Source organism: Petaurus breviceps, unplaced genomic scaffold (assembly GCF_028583685.1).
Source record: "Petaurus breviceps papuanus isolate PSGF00001 unplaced genomic scaffold, PetGlider_PUasm1.0 90625, whole genome shotgun sequence".
NCBI lineage: Eukaryota > Metazoa > Chordata > Mammalia > Diprotodontia > Petauridae > Petaurus > Petaurus breviceps.
The window spans coordinates 2,099,519-2,121,759 of NW_027187289.1; the positions used below are offsets into that span (position 1 = coordinate 2,099,519).

Sequence of the window (22,241 nt, forward strand, 5' to 3'; positions counted from 1 at the left end):
CAAACAACTCCATTATCTTTGCCAAGAAAACCCCAAACGGGGATCACAAGGAGTCAGACACAACTGTAACAACTGAACAACAACAAATATCAAGATGATGATATTGTTGAATGAATACTACACTAGGAGAAGATGAAAATTCTACTCCCCTTTCAGTTATTAAACACAATAAAATAAATAAAACTTGGACGAGGCAGTGAGCTTCTCTGGGCTATGGTTTCACATTTAAAAGGACTTAACCAGATGGCATAAGAAATGATCCTTAGGTCATTCATGGTTTTAAGTTATGAACAACTTAACTCTCCATTTGGAGTGTTCAGTGAATCACACCCCGTAAAGGTCAAATGTCTCCCTTAGGGGAGGATGAATCTTCTCACCTAGAATCAGGGGTGGTCCAACAGACGGAGCCCTGGGTAAAGAGTGAGAAGGCCAGGACTGAACAAGCCAGGTCTGAGGTCCAGAAGGCCTCAAGTGACTTGCTCCAGGGCACACAACTATTTAGTGGCAGGTTCCTCGTTTAAATGTTAGTTAAAGCTCTTTTTAGGGGGAGAACCTTCAGTTTTTAAAAATGGAAGCCAAGGAGCAAGAAGATTGTTTGAAGAGGATCCGTTCTTGCAGGCAATTTTTTTTTTAGGAATACATATATCTGTTGTAAGAGAAGTACATTTGCAGAGCTTCTGAAAGCTGTAAAGCCAAGCATATGTTAGCCTAATTCAAACTAGAAGAGACCCAAGACTATTTTAGAACTGCCTGATATTTTTTTTTTTTGCCTTTTTGGAGGGCAATTAGGGTTAAGTAACTTGCCCAAGGTTACATGGCTAGTTTTTTTTGGTGTGTGTGGATGTTAAGTGTCTGATGTTAAGGCCGGAACCTAACTCGGGTCCTCCTGACTCCGGGGCCGGTGCTCTACTCACTGTGCCACCTAGCCGCCCCCATGCCTGCTTTTTCAAAAAGATATTTCAATGCAAATTACATGGCATTAAAAAAAAGTGAAGTGGTAAAGAAGAATATGAATCTAACACCCAGGAAATTTTTTTCTCCAATGGGAAACAAAGATTTTTGTAAGATGGTTAAACTAAATTTATAATTATTTAAATTAAATTATTTAAATATAAACAAGGAATAGTTTGTCATACTTACACCAATGCATTTGGCAACTTTAGACATGACATTGCCCTGAGGTTGAAACTTCTTATACATGCTACTGCCAATGACGAACACAACTAGGGAGGAACAGATCAGAGAATCAATCAGGCAGCAAGCCTTTATTTAAGCTCCTTTGTTTCATGTGTTGTACTAGAATACACAGACAAGACTCAGTTTTTGCTGTCAAGGAGCTTACATTTTATTGGGATGTATCAAAAGGGCCTTGTGACCTTTAAGGTATACAATGTCTACCTGATTTGACTCATGCCATAACTAAATCACTAATTAGATATTTTGACTTTCCGTTATGTCAGCTTTCATGGATTTCCCCAGCTTCCATGGGTTTATCATTTCTAAACAGATTGACTCCCAAATCTCCATATAGAGCACTTGTCTCTTCTTTGAGTGCCAATCATCTTCTAACAATAGCTCCCTGTTAGATGCCTCCCCTTGGATGTCCCAAAGGCATTTCAAATGCTACAAAACCCCAAAAGAACTTATTTTCTGCCCTCCCAGAACTTCCCCACTTTGGTTGATGATACCACTATCCTTCTAGCCCTCAATTTTCACAATTTCACAGTCATCTTCTCTTCCTTCACCCTCACTTCCCATGTCCATTCAGTCACCACTTCTCTGAAGATAAAAAAAATCAGCATTTCATCTATCTCCTTCTCTCTGCTCACATGGCCACCACTCTTAGTTCATTCTCTCAAGACTTTTCACTTGGATGAATAGATAAGCCTCCTCACTGCTGTGCCTGCCTCCAGTTTTTCTCCCCTCTAATCCATCCTCTAATAGTAACTTTAGTATTCTTGTAGAGTATATATGATCATGTTATTCTGACTCAAGAAGTTCTAGTGATTCCCTATGTACTCTGGATAAAGTACACTGTCTTATATTAAATTTTTTTCCACTGAATTGTAAACTATCTTTCAAACTGGATCTCACAGCACTCCATGATAGCTAAACTGGTCTCTCAGTTCCCCTTACATGGCATTTTATCTTTTGCCTCTCTTTGTGCCTTTGAAAATAGTTGGGAATTAATTACTTTCCTTCTGCATTAAATTCCTAGCCTTTCTTCAAAGCATTTCCTGGAGGAAGTTTTTCCTTATATCTACCCTCCTCTAGTTGCGAATACTTTCTTTCCACTCTGAAATGATGTTGTATACACTTATCTAGGTACAATGCATTTTTAAAGGCAGCAAACCTGGCTCTAAGTTTCCTAACTGCTATGGTTAAGAGAAATACACATGTAATCCCATCTATTAGGAACACTTTACCCCCTATAACTAAAGTGAAGGGAAGAATTTCTCGTGCTATTCTTTACATATCAAGGACAGAATGAATGAAAGCTGTAATAGTTTTATAAAAGACACTGAAGTACTCTTAAAACAGACTTCTTTCTTTTCCACTCTGGGAGCACAAAAAACTCACAACTTAGTGGATGTATTTTTATAGATTTTTTTAAGGCTTAAGTAGTTTGCTTTCTGATGATTTAACAATGCAAATAAATAAGTCGGAAGGAAGGTCTCCCATTAGACAATTTGACGATTCATTAGATGTTTTAAGTGAATTTCTTTAGGCATTAGATCATAGTCTATTTAAGGCCTTATACAGGTCATACAGAGAGACTGTAATGCTGATTAAAGAGAAAACAATCAACTTTGAGCAATATATACTTGAATCTTACACTTGCCTGGGCAAGAATACAAGGGTACCCACAAAGACGTGGTTAAGTATTGTTATGTATTTAAAAGGTAAAATAAAATTTACCCTCTACTCTATGATCTTTGAATTTTCTAAAGCACCACTCTCTAGTTCCATTAAAATAGTATTTTGCTTCATGACTTGGATATTAGAAATTCTGAGTCTTCTACACAAAACTATCTACAAAATAATAATTTATTATTATTTATAATAATTTATAATAATTAATATTTTATATGATCCAAAGAAGAGGTCCTTATTCTTCTAGTCTATTTTTAAAAATCACTTATTATGTGGAACTCACATAGTTCACCCTTCTCCAAATGCTTTCTCACAATGCTTCCCCTGTAACCCCTGAATTTTGACCTGAGTAGGTTTGCTCAGATTCTTCTCAACCTACATTTGATATTGTACTTGAAAACTTTCTTGGGTTCTTCAGTCCACAGATATTTCTTAATTTTTTAGAACTCTTTCTAACACCATCTGTAATATCCATTTGGCCCTGCCTTATGATATTGGCTGTACTAAAGTTTAACTTTCCAAGTGTTGTGTAAGCAAATGAATGTTACAAAGATATGTTAAAGGAGTTCAGAAGGGGCGATAATCAATCAAGTCAATTATTCAAGTCAAGCAGCATTCTATAAGTGCTTATGATGTGTCAGGTACTGTGTTAAGTGCTGCAGATACAAAGAATGGCCAAAAAGAAATGTCACATTCTAATGAGGGAAAGACAACACAATAATTATGTACATATAAAATATATTCAGGGTAAATCAGAGATAATATAAAGGAAAAAAAGAAATTCTGAAATTACCAAAGATCTCAGGACAAAGAAAAATCAGCTAAAAATCTCCAACATAAGTAGATAAGCCAACATGTAAAGGATTAATAATATAAGAGAATATGACCTCAAGATGAGATAAATGAGCCCAGATATCTATGAAAAACTATTGTAAGATAAAAGACAATGAACTGACACCTGAGAAGGGAGAGGACCCTATAGATTTCCCAGAGAGTATGGAACTAGAGCAGAATGTTTTTGAATGGTGTAAAAGTAACGTAAGAATTGTAAAAGAAAAATTTATGGTTTGCACAGCAGAAAAAATTAACAAAATAGAAAAAGTTGAATCCACAGCAGCAAATCTCACCAAAGAAACAGGAGTGAGAATAATTGATTAGAAATTCAAAGACATAGAAGTGAAGGACAATATGAAAGAAAGGAAGAGAACACAAGTCATTCCCTAATTGATAAATGGTCAAAGACAAAGGGATATCCACAAATTGATATGAACAGGCAGTTTTCAGAGGAAGAAATTAAAGATATCTATAAGCGTATGAAAAAAAATGCTCTAAATCACTACTGATTAGAGAAATGCAAATCAAAACAACTCTGAGGTACAACATCTCACCAGTCAGATTGACTAAGATGACAAAACTGGAAAATGGTAAATGCTGGAGACGATGTGGAAAAATTGGAAGACTAATGCATTGTTGGTGGAGTTGTGAACTAATTCAACCATTCTGGAAAGCAATTTGGAACTATGCCCAAAGGGCTATAAAAATGTGCATACCCTTTGACCCAGCAATACCACTTCTAGGGCTGTATACCAAAGAGATCATACAAGTGAGAGAAAGACCTGTATGTACAAAAATATTTATAGCAGCTCTTTTTGTGGTGGCAAAGAATTGGAAATCAAGGGGATGCTCATCAATTGGGGAATGTCTAAACAAGTTATGGTATATGAATGTAATGGAATACTATTGTGCTATAAGAAATGAGGAGTAGACGGACTTCATGATAACCTGGAGAGACTTATATAAACTGATGCTGAGTGAGGAGAGCAGAACCAGGAGAACTTCGTACACAATTATAGACACATCATATTGTGATGGCTAACTTTGATAGACTAGGCTCCTCTCAGCAACGCAAGGTTATAAAACAATGCCAAAAGACTCACGATGGAAAGGGACATCCACATCCAGAGAAAGAGCTGTGGAGTCTGAATGCAGATCGAAGCAAACTACTTGCTCTCTCTCTCTCTCTTTTTTGCTTTGTTTCTTCTTCCTCACTGTTCACTCCATTGGTTATGTTCCTTCTTTACAACTTGACTAATGTTTAATGTGAAGGTGTTTGTAGATCCTATATTTGATTACATGCCACCATGGGGGGAGGAGGGAGAGAAAATTAGAAACTCAAGGGATTGTGGAACTTAATATTGTAAACTAAAAGTAAATAAATAATTTTTTTTAAGAAAGGAAGGAAAAAGCACTAATGTTATAAGAAAAGATGATCTCACAAGCAAAGGATTTTGATCTTGAATATAGAGACAACTTAAGGAATATAGGTCTCCCATAAGAATATGATATGTACATTTAGAAAGCAATTCTAATTTGGAAAAAAACATTGGAGACAAATGGAAGAAAATATATACATAACTTTTACAACTTTAGATATAAGAGAATTAAACAATCCAATAAAATGAAAAAGAGCAATAAATTGGATAAGAAAACCAAATCCCACAATCTGTTGCTTATAAGAAACACATTTAAAAACAAAGATATACACAGAATAAAACTATGTATAAGACGACTTTAAAAAACAAGAGTTGTATATTCATGCTATCAAAACAATTCACAATATAAAAATGAATAAGGAAACTATATTTTACTAAAAGAAATCATAGGTAACAAATATCAATATTAAACTTAGATGTTTCAAATGCCTTAGCATCTAAATCCATAAGAGAAAAATTAGTTGAACTGCAAGAAGACATAGTAACACAATAGTTATAGGGAGATTTCACTATCTCTCTCTTACTTTTGAATGTCTAACAGAATGATAAATAAAAGAAAAAAATTGGATTTGAACAAATTGATAGAGAGACCAGAGGGGAAAAAATACTTAAAGAATCTTCTAAATGAGACTGCTAAAGAATATCTGTATTTCTTGACACAATGTGGAACATTCATAAAAACTAACCAGATATTAAGGCAATATAGTGCAAACAAATATGAAAAAATAGTAATAATTAAGTATATCCATTACAGACTATAACATAATAAAAAATAGAATTCAGTATAGGGGACATACCCACACACAAACACATACACCCAAAACACAGACCCAAATGGAGACTTAATCATGAAATTGTAAGTAATGAATGAGTCAATTTCTATTCTCTATTAGAAACAATTATTTCTATTGTCTATTAGAAATAATTATAGAAACAATAATTATGTGAAAGATTTGGCAATAAAATATTGGTAACTTTAGAAAAAGGAACTTCAGTTAAATGATGATTTGGGAAGTCAGACTGAAAAGGATTAAGTAGAGAGTAAGAAGATACAAAGTGATTGTTGAGGATTTTCTCAAGGAACTTGGCTAGGAAAAGGAAGAGATAATGGACTGTAACTAGTTGGGATGGATGGTTTAAGTGAGGGTTTTTCTTCTTTTTTTTGAAATTAAATTTTATATTTTATATTTATTTTTAGTTTACATCATTCATTTCCACAAGATTTTGCGTAACAATTTTTCTCCCTGTCTTTCTCCTACCCACCACCCCTAAACAGCGATCCCACTGAATACCTCCCCCAAATCTGCTCTCTCCTTTATCCTCCCCCATGCCTCCTCTGATTTTCTGGTAGGGCGAGATGGGTCTCCATATCCCAGTGCCTGGGAAATCTTATTTCCCAGTTGAATGTAAACAACAATAAACAATAAAACAATAATAATTTTTGTTAAACATTTGATTTTACAACTTTGAATTCCAGATTCTTTCCCTTCCTCCCCTGTCAGCCAACCTTACTGGGAAGATAAGCAATTCAATATAGGTTGTAAATGTGTAGTTATGCAAAACATTTCCATAGTGAAAGACTGACTATATTTCCCTCCATCCTATCCTGTCCCCCACTTGTTCTATTCTCTACTTAGACCCTATCCTTTTTCAAAAGTGTGTGCTTATAACTACCCTTGCCCCCAACCTGCACTCCCCTCCATCATCCCCTCTCTCATTCCCTTCCCCCCACTCTCCTGTAGGACAAGATACCCTATCTAATGTGTATGTCATATCCTCCCTATGCCAAATTCAATGAGAGTAAGGTTGACCCATTCCCTTTTGCCTTCCTGTTCTTCCCCTCCATTGTAACAGTTATCCGTTGCCTCTTCTATATGAGATAATTTGCCCCATTCTGTCTCTCCCCATCTCCTCTCATTATATTCCTCTCTCACCTCTCAATTTCATCTTTTAAATATCATTCCTTCCTATTCACTTGAACCTGTGCCCCCTGTCTATGTGTACCTGTACACAGATACACACACACATATATGTATTTATATGCCCATATGCTCTTCTACATAGACATATATGTATGTATACATATATGTGTATACTTTTATATTCCCTTCAACTATCCTCATACTGAGAAAAGTTTCATCAGTTACAATGATCATTTTTTCCTTAAGATTTCTTTTCCCTGTTTAGCTTTTCATGTTTCTTTTGCTTCTTGTATTTGAATGTCACATTTTCTACCCAACTCTGGTTTTTTCATCAAGAATGCTTGAAAGTCCTCTATTTCATTGAATGACCATATTTTCCCCTGAAACATGATACTCAGTTTTTCTGGGTAGGTGATTCTTGGTTTTAATCCTAACTCCTTTGACCTCAGGAATGTCATATTCCAAGCCCTTCGATCCCTCAATGTAGAAGCTGCCAGGTCCTGTGTTATCCTGATTGTGTTTGCACCATATTCAAATTGTTTCTTCTTGGCTGCTTGTAATATTTTCTTCTTGATCTGGGAACTCCAGAACCTGACTATAATATTCCTAGGAGTTTTCTTTTTGGAATCTTTTTCAAGAGGTGATTGGTGGAGTCTTTCAACCTTTATTTTGCCCTCTGGTTCTAAAATATTAGGGCAATTTTCCTTGAGAATTTCTTGAAGGATGATTTCTATGTTATTTTTTTTATTATGGCTTTCAGGTAGTCCAATAATTTTAAAATTATCTCTCCTGGATCTATTTTCCAGGTCAGTGTTTTTTTTCCAATTAGATATTTCACATTGCCTTCTATTTTTTCATTTGTTTGGATCTGTTTGATAGTATCTTGATTTCTCCTAAAGTCATTAGCTTCCATTTGCTCCAATCTAATTCTGAAGGAATTATTCTCTTCATTGAGCTTTTGAAATTCTTTTTCCATCTGGCAAATTAGGCTTTTTAAGGCATTCTTCTCTTCATTGGCTTTCTGGGCCTCTTTTGCCATTTGAGTTAATCTATTTCTTAAGGTGTTATTTTCTTCAGTCAGGTTGTTGACTCTCTTTTCATGATTTTCTTGCATCATTCTCATTTCTCTTCCCAATTTTTCCTCCACTTCTCTTACTTGATTTTCAAAATCCTTCTTGAGCTCCTCCATGGCCTGTAAGCAGTTCATATTTTTCTTGGAAGCTTTTGGTACAAGAGTTCTGACTTCACTGTCTTCCTCAAATTCCATGCTTTGATCCTTTTTGTCCTCAAAAATGGAATCTAAAGTTTGATTGCCGTGCTTGCTTTGCTTGCTCATGTTGTCACTCAATTACTTGATTTTTGAGCTCTTTGCTACAGTAGAACTCTGCTTCCAGAGCAGAGAGCTTTGGCCCAAATTGCTGGGCTTTTGCAGCTGCTGGAACTATTAGAAGGGCACTATCTCTACAGCATCCCCAAACTCTGGCACCTGGTCACACACCCTAGGACCTCCACCAAAGATAGCAATCCAGATCCAAGCAGGTTAAATCAAAAGAGATTACTCTTCAAAATGGCCACTTGGTCCCCCCTACCATCTGTAGGCCAGGAGCTCTGAAGAAGCCACATGGCAGTGGCTGCACAGCTGCCATGCCATTGCCACTTCTCGCACTGGGGTCAGGGGCCGGATTGCACTCTTGGTCCCCCTTTTCCCACAGAGTCCACACTGACCTCTTGTCTTTGGCATTTATGTGTTGATAATTCTGGAAACTGCCATAGCTGCTGGTGATCCACTCTCCTGAAGTCCACTCTAACTGCTGCTGGTCAGAGCCGCCCTGGGGCTAAAACCATGGGTTCACACTGGACTGGGCTTGACTCCTAGAGCACTGTGATGGACCCTTCTTGTTGGCTTGCCAGGCTGCCTTCAGTGGAAGATTTGTTTCTCTCTGTCACTTTGTGGGTTCTGTAGCTATAAAATTTGCTTAGAGTCATATTTCATGGGTATTTGAGGTGGTTATGGGTGAAGCTCAGAGAGTTTTCCTGCTTCTGTGCCTCCATCTTGGCTCAGCCCCCTCTCTAAGTGAGGGTTTTTAAGGATAGAGGAGACACAGGTATGTTTGTAGGTAACAAATAAGTAGCCTGTAGATAGGGAAGGATTGAAGATTAGTGAAAGAGTAGAGTCAATAAAAGGAGTGATTTTCTGGAAAAGATATGATAGAACGAGATTATGTGTGTATATAGAAAGGTTTGCCTTGGCAAGGAAAAGGGTCACTTCTTTCTGTGTGATCACGGGGAAGGTAACTGAGCGACATAAGATGAGGAAGAGGGAAGTGAGAGCTTTCAGGAAATGGCCTCAGGCCTCATCTTTTTTTTCAGCAAAGTTCTCAGCTGAGAGGTCAGGAGGTTGCCATGGGTGGTTTGAGGAAGGATGAAAATGTTTGGAAAAGTCACTGTGGTGATTGAATAATAATCAGATAGGAAGATATAACAGGATTGCCTTGTTATAATAAATGACAGCCCAGTTGAGATTATTTAACATAACGTTTTAGTATATCTAGTCAGCGCTGTAAAGCAGAAAGAAAAGAATGATTATGATCAGATAAAGAAATTTCAGTTTATAAACGTGGAAGTGGAATATTTGTGGGTGATGGCAAGGTCAAAGGTATAACCATATTTAGATTTAGAGGTAGAGTGGAGGAATAGGTCATAGGAAATGAGTAAATTAAGGAACTAGAAAGTTAAGGTGTTTGATCAAGTAGCAACATGGAGGCTGAAATCCCTTAGTATTATAGAAGTAGTTTGGGAGAAAGACCATTAGTCAGTTGCTGAACTTGTTGAGGAAGGAAGGAAGAATTAACCAGTTTGATGTACAAGACAATATGCTATGTCTTGTATGCTAGGTGTTGGGGAAATAAAGGCAAAACATGAAATAATCCATACTTACATTCTAGAAAAAGGAATATAACCTTTCTACCTGGATTCTCAAAGATTGTGAACACTTAAAAAAAGTTGTCTACAATGCTGCGTATGATGGTAAACTCGGTAAGTTTGTTGCATTAGTGAACTGGAGAGACTTACTTAGAGATACAGCCATCAGAGCAGCAGGAACTCCAAATGCCAATGGATAACATTCTTGTTTTTTATGAATGCCACATTCGTGAACTGTAGGAAAATTAAGTCAGACCATAGTTTGTTATAGCAATGAAAAGAAATTTCTTCCACATAATACTTTATTTAATAAGAGCTAGATTAGTTACCAATTTAAAGATGAGATGCTTATTAAATACCTACCACATAAAAAGCATCATACTAGATGAAACAAATTTTGAAAATTGACCCTGCCCTCAAGGAGCTTATAGTTGACTTAAATACATTTTCTCTTTGTTCAACTACCTGGACTTTTCCTTTTACCTCTGACATACCAAAGCTCCTCTTTCAATAGATTATGTTATAATGAAGAGAGAAAAAGGAATAGAGAAGATTAATAACCTTGGAGATAGGAAACCTGGTTTCTTATTCCAACTTGACCCACAACCTTAGGCAACACACCTCTCTAGGTAGGTTTCCTCATAGGGGAAAAAAAGTGAGTTGCTATACATGAAAGCAAGCAGCCCTTAACTACATATATATAAAATGACTCAGTTCTGTAGTATTCTCTTTTTTTTTTTTTAAGCAATCAGGGTTAAGTAACTTGCTCAAGGTTACACGGCCAGTCATTTCTGAGTGTGGTGCTGAGTATCTGAGTCCGGGATTTGATCTCCAGGTCGTCCCAACACTGGAGCCAGTGCTCTTACTCGCTGAGCCACCTGGCCGCCCCTAAGCAATTAGGGTTAAGTAACTTGCTCAAGGTTACACGGCCAGGTGTTTCTGGGTGGGTGCTAAGTGTCTGAGCCTGGGATTCAATCTCCAGGTCATTCTGACACTGGAGCCGGTGCTCTTACTCGTTGTGCTACCTGGCCGCCCCTGTAGTATTTTCTATAGAGAAAAAAGAGAGATAAATTATCATGAAATGTAATCACATGGTAATTCTGCCACATAATGCTTTAAATCAATGTTTACTTTTTAATATAAACCTGGATATCACGAAGCTTGTGTTTGCGTCACAAAAAAGATTCTCTAACAGAATTTCTCCTGGAAAGTAAATGAACAAAAATTCAAATGAATGGTTCCTATCTTTTTTTTTTTTTTGGTCTCCTCAAAAAAAATTTACAGATAATAGCCATGCACAGATACATTGCATCCATTATATTTAAATATATTTGTGACTTCATTGACTTGGATACCATCTCTTTTGAAGTATAAAATAGCCCATCTATGCCTTCTTCTTCTTCTTTTTTTTTCAGCAATAGGGGTTAAGTAAGTTGCTCAAGGTTACATGGCCAGCCATTTCTGGGTATGGTGCTAAGTATCCGAGTCTGGATTTGATCCCCAGGTCATCCTGACACTGGAGCCCATGCTCTCACTTGCTGAGCCACCCGGCCGCCCTTCATCTATGCCTTCTTATCCTGTGAGATATTTGATCATGTCATTCATCCCATGGATCCTCCATAGGAGATCTTCTCAATGTGTATTCTAAAAATGTACTTCTAGGCAATTTTACATTTTGTCAGTACCAATGTATCAGTTAGCTGTCCATCAGTTATGTCTTGCTCTTTCTACATAACTTTTCTCATCACTCATTTCCTAATTATTCTTCATTCTACAAATTACAATTTGTAGTTTAAAATTCATTATGTATTCAAATCTGTTATAAACATTTCACAACTTCTCATATGTTAACCAGTCTTCTTTTTTCCTTCTGCCAGATTCTCATTCCAATTCATTGCCCATCTGAACCACCTCTCCCTAATATGTGTATGTATATATATATATATATATATATATGTATATATATTTTGCAGTATGTGCTAATTAGAAATATGTTGCAGACCACTAGCATGCTTCTCAGTTCTTATGCTACTGTTGTTCTTTGAACACTGGAAGGTGAAGATTTGCAAACCTACAGCATCACCAGGAGATTTGGGTTAACATAACACAAAGGGCTTTTGTGCACAGAAACATACTAGGATAAAAAATTAGCCTAATATTGTAATTCAAACTGTGATATGCAGTTGGATACCAAGTCCATTAACTTATATACATGTACATATATACATACACATATTAGAAAGAGGTGGTTCAGATGGACAGTGAATTGGAATCAGAATCCAGCAGAAGTAAAAAAGAAGACTGATTAGCATATGAGAAATTGTGAAATGTTTATAACAGATTTAAATACATGATGAATTAAAAAAAATTTTTTGCCTTTTGGTGGGGGGAATGCAGGACAATTAGGGTTAAGTGACTTGCCCGAGGTCACTTGGCTAGTAAGTGTTGAGCATCCGAGGTCGGATTTGAACTCAGGTCCTCCTGACTCCAAGACTGGTACTCTATTCATTGTGCCACCTATCCATACAAAATGAAGTTTTTTTTTTCCTTTTTGGAGTGGGGGAAGGCAAGGCAATTGGGGTTAAGTGACTTGCCCAAGGTCACACGGCTAGTATTAACTGTCTGAGGCAGGATTTGAACTCAGATCCTCTTGAGTCTAGGGTTGGTACTCTACTCACTGCATCACCTAGCTTTCCCCATAATGAATTTTTAAACTACAGATTGTAAGATTTAATTATGATAGTATTTTCATTTCAAATACATACAACTTTGATAAAGAATAACAAAATTAGACTCATGTCTCTTTCTAAACTTTTTTCTTCCCCTGATTTTATTCACATCATCAACATAGGTATAAACTATATGTTTATAATTAGTTTGGATATTGATTCTGCATTATTTTATGTAAAAGTCTTCTTTATAGTCTTTTGAAGTTTTCATGTTTTTTCAATTTATTATAGTACAAGACTGTAAGTGACTTGTCCAAGGTCATACAACTAGTTAGTGTCTGAAGCTGGATTTAAATTCAGGTCTTCCTGATTCCAGGCCCAGTACTCTATCCACTACACCTTTTACTGGGTTTTGTTTGTCTTGATTTCTCAATGAGTGGGGAGAGGTGAGAGAGGAGTGAGAGAATTTGGAGCTGAAAATAAAACTGATTTTTTAAAAAATCTCCTACTGTGCTAAAATTGAATGTTATAAAACTTTGATATGCACATAAGAGAATTCAGTAAATGTAGGGAGCTCTCTACTTTAAAATGCATTTCTTCATCTACCACCCTCCTCTGGTACAATGTGAAAGAAAAAGGGATTTGCAGGCAGAGGACCTCATTTCAAATACTGTCTCTGCCACTTTCTTTGTGAGTATTTGTCCTTTTACCTACTTGAGCCTCAATTTTCTTGCCTGCAAAATGAAGGGCTCTCAGTGCCTTCTATCCCCAAACTTATGAGCCTATGATCCCTTCTTTGCAGGTGGGACTAGAGGTGAGAAATATTGCATATGTTGCCACATTGAGTGGATATGCTGATTGACTTGATTTGTCCCCTCCTTCCTTACAACATGTCTCACTGAGCAAAAGAGGGAGGGAGGCATATGTAAGAAAATTTTTAATAATTTTAGACACACACACACTTATTTGTGTCTAATGGTAGCTATCTCTAAAGTGGGAGAAAGGGAGAAAGAAAAAAAAGAAATGTACATCATAATTTTGTTATACATTTGAAAGGACTAGCAAATTGTGCATAGTAGATTTACAGTTTCATGTGTAACCATCTTTTTTTTTTGTACTGTGATATGGAAATGCTTGTTTTATTCCATAAATTTAAGAGACAATATATTGATTAACGATTTTGGAAAATTTTTCATATGACAGCTCCAAATAAATACTTCATGCTGGTAAATCTTTCCCTTCCTGGTTGAGATAAAAAGTCATCCAAAACAAAATCCCCAAAGCTTGATAAATAGACCCCTTTGGGCAAAAATAATAATAATAATAGTTATATTCAATAGCTCCTTTTTGATATACTGAACTTAAAGTCACAGATCTTTGCTGAACTGATCAATGAACACGACCCAGCTATAATTTAATAATTGGTCGTCAAGAATTGCTGCAACTGGGATAAACCCGTAGTTTTCCTCAAGAGTTCCTTCAAAACTTGCTAGGTTTGTTCCCCAACACCAAGTTACTTTCTATCTTTGTAGGACCTGTCAGAGTTTGTGCTTAATTCACAACTTTTGAGATCCCAGGGTCATTTCAATGACCCAGGGCAGTGGCTCTTAACCTGAGGTCCATGGATAGATTTCCATGATCCATGGACTTGGGAAAAAATTCTTCATGTCACTATAACTGGTTCTCCATCATTCTGAGAAGGGAGTCCATAGGCTTCACCAGACAGTCAAAGGGATCCGTAATACAAAAAAGGTTAAGAATCCCTGAATTAGATTCTGATCCCTAAGGCCTCTTCCAGTTCTTTGATCCTGGGTCTATGATCTCTACTGTTTAAATGCCTTTTCCACAATTAACAGATTTTTGCTTTCTTATTTTGTCAGTTTGGGTAAGATTCTTTTCTAACTATTAATATATTTATTTATGCTTAGTTTTTTAATAATGTATCATGTTATATATAATCATATTAAGTATATAATAAGATTTTTTTTTAGATTTCTCCATTGATCAAGATGTCTCATTTTGATCACTTGATTTATTTCTTCATTCTGGATTCAATTCGGTACTGGTTTACTAAGTTTGTCTTCATAAAAACCAGATCTATTTATATTAATTTGATAATTCTTTAATTTTTATGTTTTCTTTGCCTTTTTTCAGATGTATTGGTTCTCTAACTGCAAATTCAAGTAGCTAAATTCTAGTTGATATGTTCACTGGTATAATTTCTTCAATCTCAACTTTTTATATGCTCTGTTTATACTAACATGCTATTATTTCTGTAATTTAATGGAGGAATTGGTACACACATCATTTTCTCCTCTTTGTAAGCCTATAGGTTCTTTCTGATTTTATTTTTCTTTGTCGACTGTTTCTGAATCAATTTTTTAGTGTGGAATTGTGATGATCAGTGTAGGGAGCTCTCAGTGAGGAAATTGCCTCTTCTAATACAGAAGTTTTGCCACTGACAGTCTTAGAGAATTATCTAGAGCATTGAGATAAGGAAACTTGTCTGGGGTCACATAGACAATATAACACTTTTTAAAATGTGCTTGAATGTTTTTCATTGATGTCCTACGTTCGTTTTTGAATGTTTGTCATTTTAAAAAATAGTACAAATTCTCTATATTTTTCATTCTCTCCAAAAGTAAACCAATTTCTACATCATTCTATCTATGCCATAATTTCTGATCCTTGATTTTTCATTTATCATGTCCCATAAGTGTTAAAACTTCTCATTATTATCAATTTTCTAGTATTTAAGAACTCTTATCAATGCTTCCTTTATAAATGTAATTGCTATTCAATTAGGTACCTATATGCTTAATATTGATGTTCTGTTAATAAAATATTTAAGCATGATATAAAATTCTCTTATTTCAATGTTTCCTAGTTCTATTAGAGTCTGATATCATGGCTACTCTCGATCTACCAAAACTGGTTCAAGCATTGTAAATTTTAGTTTATCTTCTCATATTAGAGCAATAAGTATTTGTGCTATAGCATTGCTGTTTGGAGGCAACATTGTTGGATTGTGTTTAATGACCTTAAATATCTTTTCTTCTACACAGGACAATTCAATTTATTTACATTAAATTTTATCATAATAATTAAGTTCTATTTATCTTCTATCATACTTGGATAAAATTGTTTCATCAGAAGGCAACAGATAGCTTCATTTCATTAGTATTAACTCTCTATATACAAGCATATACAACTCAACATAGTTCTATTTTAGACTATTAACTATAGATTTTATTTGAAATCTAGATATTCCAGTCCTCTCTTCTTTTCTCCCCAACATACCTCCACTTCTGTTTGATTTGGGAGTGTTGTTTAGGGATCTACCTACCTAATCTTTGCCCTATTTTAAATTTTTTTTCAGACTTTTTCAATATATTGCTCAGTTTTACTGATTTTAAAAATCTTTTTCTGCCCATTTTTTCCTCAAAAATATTATTTCTTGGGTCAGCTAGGTGGCACAGTGAATAGAGCACCAGCCCTGGAGTCAGGAGGACCTGAGTTCACATCTGGCCTCAGACACTTAACACAAAAACTAGCCATGTGACCTCGGGCAAGTCACTTAACCCCAATTGCCCTCCAAAAAGCCAAAAAAAAAATAGTATTTCTTATATGGATGGCTGTCTGGGAGGTAGAGGAGTATGGGGAGAAATTTAGGTGATGTAAAAATAAAAAATACCAATATAATTTTATTTATATAAAAAAGGACAGTTTTGCTGAGGAGCTGATTTGGAAATTAACTATCAGAATATCATATTCCAACTATTGTTTTTACTGTCGTGGTTTTTTTTTTTGGTAGAAAATTCTGTTGGCTGAATAATGATTTTTAATGTGATCCCTTTCTACTTAGCTATTGTGAAATCAACCTTTGTAGTCTTAAAGCATGACAACATCTAGAAGAGGGGCATTATAACTTTATTCTATTGGTGTCCTATGAATTCTGTTGATTGTTAATTTGCCCTTTCCATTTTTTTCTAGGAAATACTTGTACTATTTTTTTGAATGATCATATTCTTTTCTTTAATTTTCAAGAAAAACTTCTGGTTCATATGGTGTATGGGGGCAGGGAGATGGAAATTTCAACTACCCTCCTTTGCTTTAAATAAGTTGCATTGTGGATTAAAAACTAATGAATAAAAATTTTTTATAGGTTTCTTTGAGATTGGGCTATAACTATTAAGGGACTAGAATGTAGAGATAAAATTGAGTAGAAACTGAGTCCAGATTTCTCTTCCTAGCTTGAGCTGCAAGAAGGAGAAAGCACTTTTTTTTTCTGACAAGGTAAATAGTAAGGGGAAAACCAAGGTTTGTAGGATCAGAGTTAGCACTGGAAAGAATCTCTGAAGTCACCTAATCAAGCCCCCTCATTTTACAGTCGAGGAAACTGAGAACAATAGCGATTAAGAGACTTGGCCTGAATTGACATCTTGTTAGTTAGTAGAGTTGGCATTCAAATTCAAGCTCTGACTTCCAATTTGATGCTCAATCATGTGATTTTGACATTCAAGAGAGGAAGAAGTAGGAACCCTATGGGTCAAGATATTTTACCTCTGAGCATGGGAGTTATGATTGTAGAAAGCAGACTTCCAGAATTGATGGCCAGATAAAAGATGGAAAAAAATCTATTTCTTTGTTTTTCCTGTATTGAAAAGTATATTAAAAATAGTGAGTACAAATCATTAGCAACCATTAAGGACAAAAACAAACTGGTCGTCTCATTAGCTCATCTTCTATCACTGTATACAATACTCCAAGCATACTGGAAAAAACCAAGTGGTTGATGGAACTTACATCAATGGAATTTGGTTCCTAGACATATTGACCCAATCATCCATTTTCAACAAAGGACACATACCTGATTTTCTTCAAACTGATCTCCACCAAATGCTGATACACAAGGTTTTATTCCTCCAGTACCAAAAGCAATCAGGACAAGACCCAGCATAGATAAAGTTCTAGGAAAAGGAATTAACTTTTAAAAACATCCATTCCTTAAAGGTAGAGGGTCTCTTCTCTGTTCTTAACAATTCACACTTTCTGTAATATTTGACATAGCAACGTAGAGCAGGCTTAAATATTTATTAAAGAAAGTGAAATTCTGATTCCTACACATTTTATCCATGGTATCTTAGTAGCATATAATAAATTCTCTCTTCCCAGTAAACAGCATATCTAAAGAAATGACGTAAACATACTGTACCTAATGCCTTTGAATGGTTCCAAAAATATGTGACTAAGGAGAAATTATAAAGGACAGTTTTAAGTTCCATAGCTACAATATATACCCAGAAGGGGTATACTTGAATAACTAAGGCTTGGACAAAATCAAATTAAAATCAGTCTTTAGAGACTTATTAGAATTAATAGTGCTAGGTGGTAGGTGGGTCCGTTTGACTATACTAATGTTGAGATCCATATATCAAGTTACCAGAGGAACACCTGAGGTTTACAGGTAGAATGCTGGAGTGCAAAGAGATGGTTGGTTCAAGGATAGGTGATGAATTTTCAAGTAACTTTCTTGAATTAGAATAGGAAGAGGAATTCACTTTTCCCCCAAGTGATCACCAGATCTTCTCAAGTAGAGATTACAACTCAAATGAGTTTAGATTGAGTTCTTAGGAGGAAAATCTATTGACTACTTCTAGGAGTCCTACAATGGTTCCCACGAGAACAGAGGTCCTAAGTGTTAAGTCTAACAAGCTGTATGGGGGTAGGTAGACCAAAGCTGGAACTTGGGGATTAGGAAGTCAAATATCCCTAACACCCCTTATGTATAAGAGACTGTAGATGAGAAATACATCGATGGGACAGTAACCTAAAATTATGGAACACAGCCTAAAAGCTTTTTAAATGTATGTGGCTTTTCTCTTTGTTTTCTTGACCACATCCAAGTAGCCATATCTTAACTTGTCATGAATTAGGTAACTAGGTAGCATAATGGAGAGAGTGTTGAACTCAGAAAACCTGAGTTTGAGTCCTGCCTTAGATATTTATTAGCTGTGTCACTCTGGGAATGTCAATTAACTCTATCTCTGGGGATAATGGTACTTAGTTCACCAGGCTATTGTGAAGATCAAATGAGCTAACATCTCTAAACATCAGAATGCTACAAAATGCTAACTATTATTAATATCATTACTACTGACAAAGAAATAGTCCTTAAATATGAACAGCTTATGTAAAGTAACTGACATCCTTATAAAACTTAAGTCCTCACATAATGATATGAAACTGGATAGGTTGGGATAGTCTCTGTGGATTGATTAATGACTCTTGGGATGGGGAATCCCATCTGTAGGGTAGAATATAGAACAGTGATCACATTGTCACAAAATGACACAGGTTAGGGCAATTATTTGGGGGTCCAGAGGTAATTTCACAAGTGTAGGGATTCTCAGTGAAAAGATTCCTTCTGCTAATACAGACTGACATTTCATCTGTTACTTACTGTATTAGAGTTTCTTAAAACCCTAACAGGTTTTTAAATAACTAATCTTAACTCCAAGAGTTAACAGAGACTAAGTACCCCACATTCTCTCTCAATACCTTTTTTTTATGAAAAGGGTTTTTTTTCTTATTTTTACAAGAGTCCAAAAACAAGTTAATGCCAACAAACCAACAAGTTTTAGCCAGGAAATTCAGCTATATATAAATGAAGAGAAAAGTTAGATTAAACCATTTGTTTTGTATTAAGGATGCTCACCAAACACCTTATAAACTTCAGAAAAACCAGGAGGAAAGCCAGAGGTTATTGTCTAAAAGTAAAAATTCTTTAAAATTTGTGCTTTTCTGGCTTACCTGGCAATAGAAACTTTAAAATGTTAAATTTCCTCCTTGGAAGTGATGTTAAGTGTTATTACTATTAGCATTAAAAATTACTATTACTTGAATGACCACAGTTCTCCATGGAAAATAAATTACTCTAAGAGATCTAATTTTTGAAGGAACATTTTTCCCAGCTTGACTTTTCCACCTGCAGAGCATAATATTAGTTCTCAGCTTCACTTTCTATAGACTTATGGAAACACAAAAATACACGACACAGGACATTATTAGGCCACACCCCAGGGAGAGAAAATTAATTCAGTCTAGAAAAAGTTAGCATTTGACTTAAACATTGAAGTAAGCAAAAAGGTGCCATTTAAGCCTTGAGAGAGCACCCTGTTTTTGCCAACCTGCTTGTCACTAGGAATCTTTCAATTGCCTCAAGGAGAGTCTCATCACAATACAAATTGCTTGTTTATGACTAAGACATAGAGGTAGGTGGAACATTAAAACCAGAGGACAGAAAATACCAGCTGACATGAAAATGATGATATACTCAAGACCCAACTTATGCTTGAGAGGAATGATCTCTTTTATTTCTATAAGTTAACTGTGGAAGAACAGGTACATTTTTAGGAGGCAAGAGAGAATGAAGTCAAACAGATAAAGCTGAAAAAAAATGCATAAAAGAATAAGTTTCAACTTACACATGTAAAGCAATGTTATCAGGGCTTCCATCATGGTTAGCATCCGAGAGGTCATTAATGGAACTTATGGCAGTGATTACTTGCCCCAAAGTATAAACAATGGACAATGAGATGATTGTTCTTTAAAACAAAGAAAAAGTTGGGATAAGAAGATCTCTTTATACTTGCAAACTTTTCCCTATGCCAAAAAAGATTCTCCATTTCATAAACATCAATTGGTCATGATACCATATTCATGACAATTTGTACTAAGTTATTTTGAGATCTGCCTCATATAATGACAAGTATTATGTAAAATGACTGTTGAATTGAACAGAGCAGTAGCAAAGCAAATTTTTTGTTTTAGTGTGATTAATATCAGACGTTCTAGCCTCTGCATCTTTGCTCAAGTCATTCTTCTATCTAAGAATACCTTCCTATACTTCCTTCATTTCCCATCTCAAGTCCTCCCACTTTCTTTGATCACCTATTACATACTCATTTAGTAAAAGTTAGTACATCCTATTTTTATGTGTATTCATGTTTCCAGCTCCAGTGAAATTACAACATCTGTGAGGAAAGATGTCCCCTGTATCCATCCTTACTGTACTTCACCATGGTGCCCTATACATAGCATGTACTTAAATTCCATCCTATTATTTGAAGAATGTTAAAGCTTAACTCTATTTATATTAAAGGAAAAGTACATATACTTTGCTTAGTCCATAACTCTCAGACTCTAAAAAAGGATACTATCTGAACTGATAAAGAAGATTACCTCCTTAAATAAGAAATAGAAACTACTCACTTGAACTTTCCCAGCCATGAGTCAGCAATGAGAGCTCCAAGGATTGGAGTTAGATAGCACAGAGCAACAAACGTGTGATAGATGGAAGTAGACATTGTATCTGTCCATCCCAAGAAACGTTGGAAATACAGAACTAGAATTGCTGGATGTGGAGGGGACAGAGAGTGCAAGAAGGAGATGTTAAAATGTTCAAGACAATCATTTGTTGAAGCTAATTGGAAGAGTGTGAATTCAAATAGTTACCTCTCATTCCATAGTAGGAAAATCTTTCACAGAATTCATTGACGATAATGAAAAAGATGCTTACAGGATAACCCAAGCAACTCTGAAGAAGGGGAGAAAATATTCTACTTACACAACTGAAGTGTACATCATGGACTCATAGAAGTTTATTTCACATTAATATTCTCAGAGACAAGAAAGGAGACAGCTATATTCAGTTACTTATTCAAAGTTATGCAACAATTCAGAGTTTGAAAATTCAAATTTTTTGTCTTAAATAATTTCATGCCTACTATAAACTGGTCTAGGAAAAAAGTTGAGTCACAACATTTATGAATGGAACATTTGATATAAATAAACTAGTTAATATAATCGCTTCATAATTAAATAGGGAAACGTATTGAAGACTACTTGATAATTATCAATAAAAATTTGAGAATATAACAGAATTGCTTATACATATGGAAGTCTTAAAAAAGGGAAGACATTAAGCAATAACTGAAATGATATACTCACCAGTGATTTGGTGGTCCCTGAAATGGTAGAAGAAATATTCAGTTAAGACCAGAAAGTCAAATAAAATATTTCTAAATATTTTATATATTAAACTCATAAATGCTGAAATTTGAATTCAAATGTATTGGTTAGTAACTGGGTAACCCAGGTTACCGTGAATATAATGTGTATGATCTTTCACTCATGAAATAACTCTTTCTAGAACACCATAAAAAATTGTTCTATCCTTTTTACCTTAATGAACTTCAGGTTTATTTTCCAGAAGAAAAACAGGAGAAAAAAAAGGTCTTTGATTTATGTCACTGAGTAGGGCAGTTTGGATAAGTTTCAATTTTAAAACCTTCCTAGTCACAAGGGGATTAACAAAAGAAAAACTCAGAACTTGCCCCACCTACACAAATGCAAATCAAATTGTGAAATATCCTGGCTTCTATGTTTACTTCTTGAAGAAGGGAGAGTACATTATACCTATGACATGATTGTGTTCACCTTAAAAAGACCAAAGCAACATTCTGATTTGGTGATCCCTGATTTACTTAGTGAAGACACAATGAATAATTCCCAGATTT

General features: G+C 35.4%; 1 protein-coding gene across 1 annotated transcript in view; it reads right to left on the reverse strand.

The window, feature by feature from the left end:
* The window catches only part of SLC15A1 (solute carrier family 15 member 1), a 60,609-nt gene that overhangs the window by 24,501 nt on the left and 13,867 nt on the right, over positions 1–22,241 (reverse strand). Inside the window, exons 2-9 of the mRNA XM_069064157.1 lie at positions 21,673–21,689; positions 21,178–21,259; positions 20,935–21,076; positions 20,148–20,267; positions 17,531–17,630; positions 17,224–17,314; positions 10,142–10,225; positions 1,141–1,223 (exon numbers count right to left, since the gene is read on the reverse strand). Of these exons, the coding sequence (XP_068920258.1) occupies positions 1,141–1,223; positions 10,142–10,225; positions 17,224–17,314; positions 17,531–17,630; positions 20,148–20,267; positions 20,935–21,076; positions 21,178–21,259; positions 21,673–21,689 (719 nt within the window). The remainder of the gene's footprint in view (positions 1–1,140; positions 1,224–10,141; positions 10,226–17,223; positions 17,315–17,530; positions 17,631–20,147; positions 20,268–20,934; positions 21,077–21,177; positions 21,260–21,672; positions 21,690–22,241) is intronic.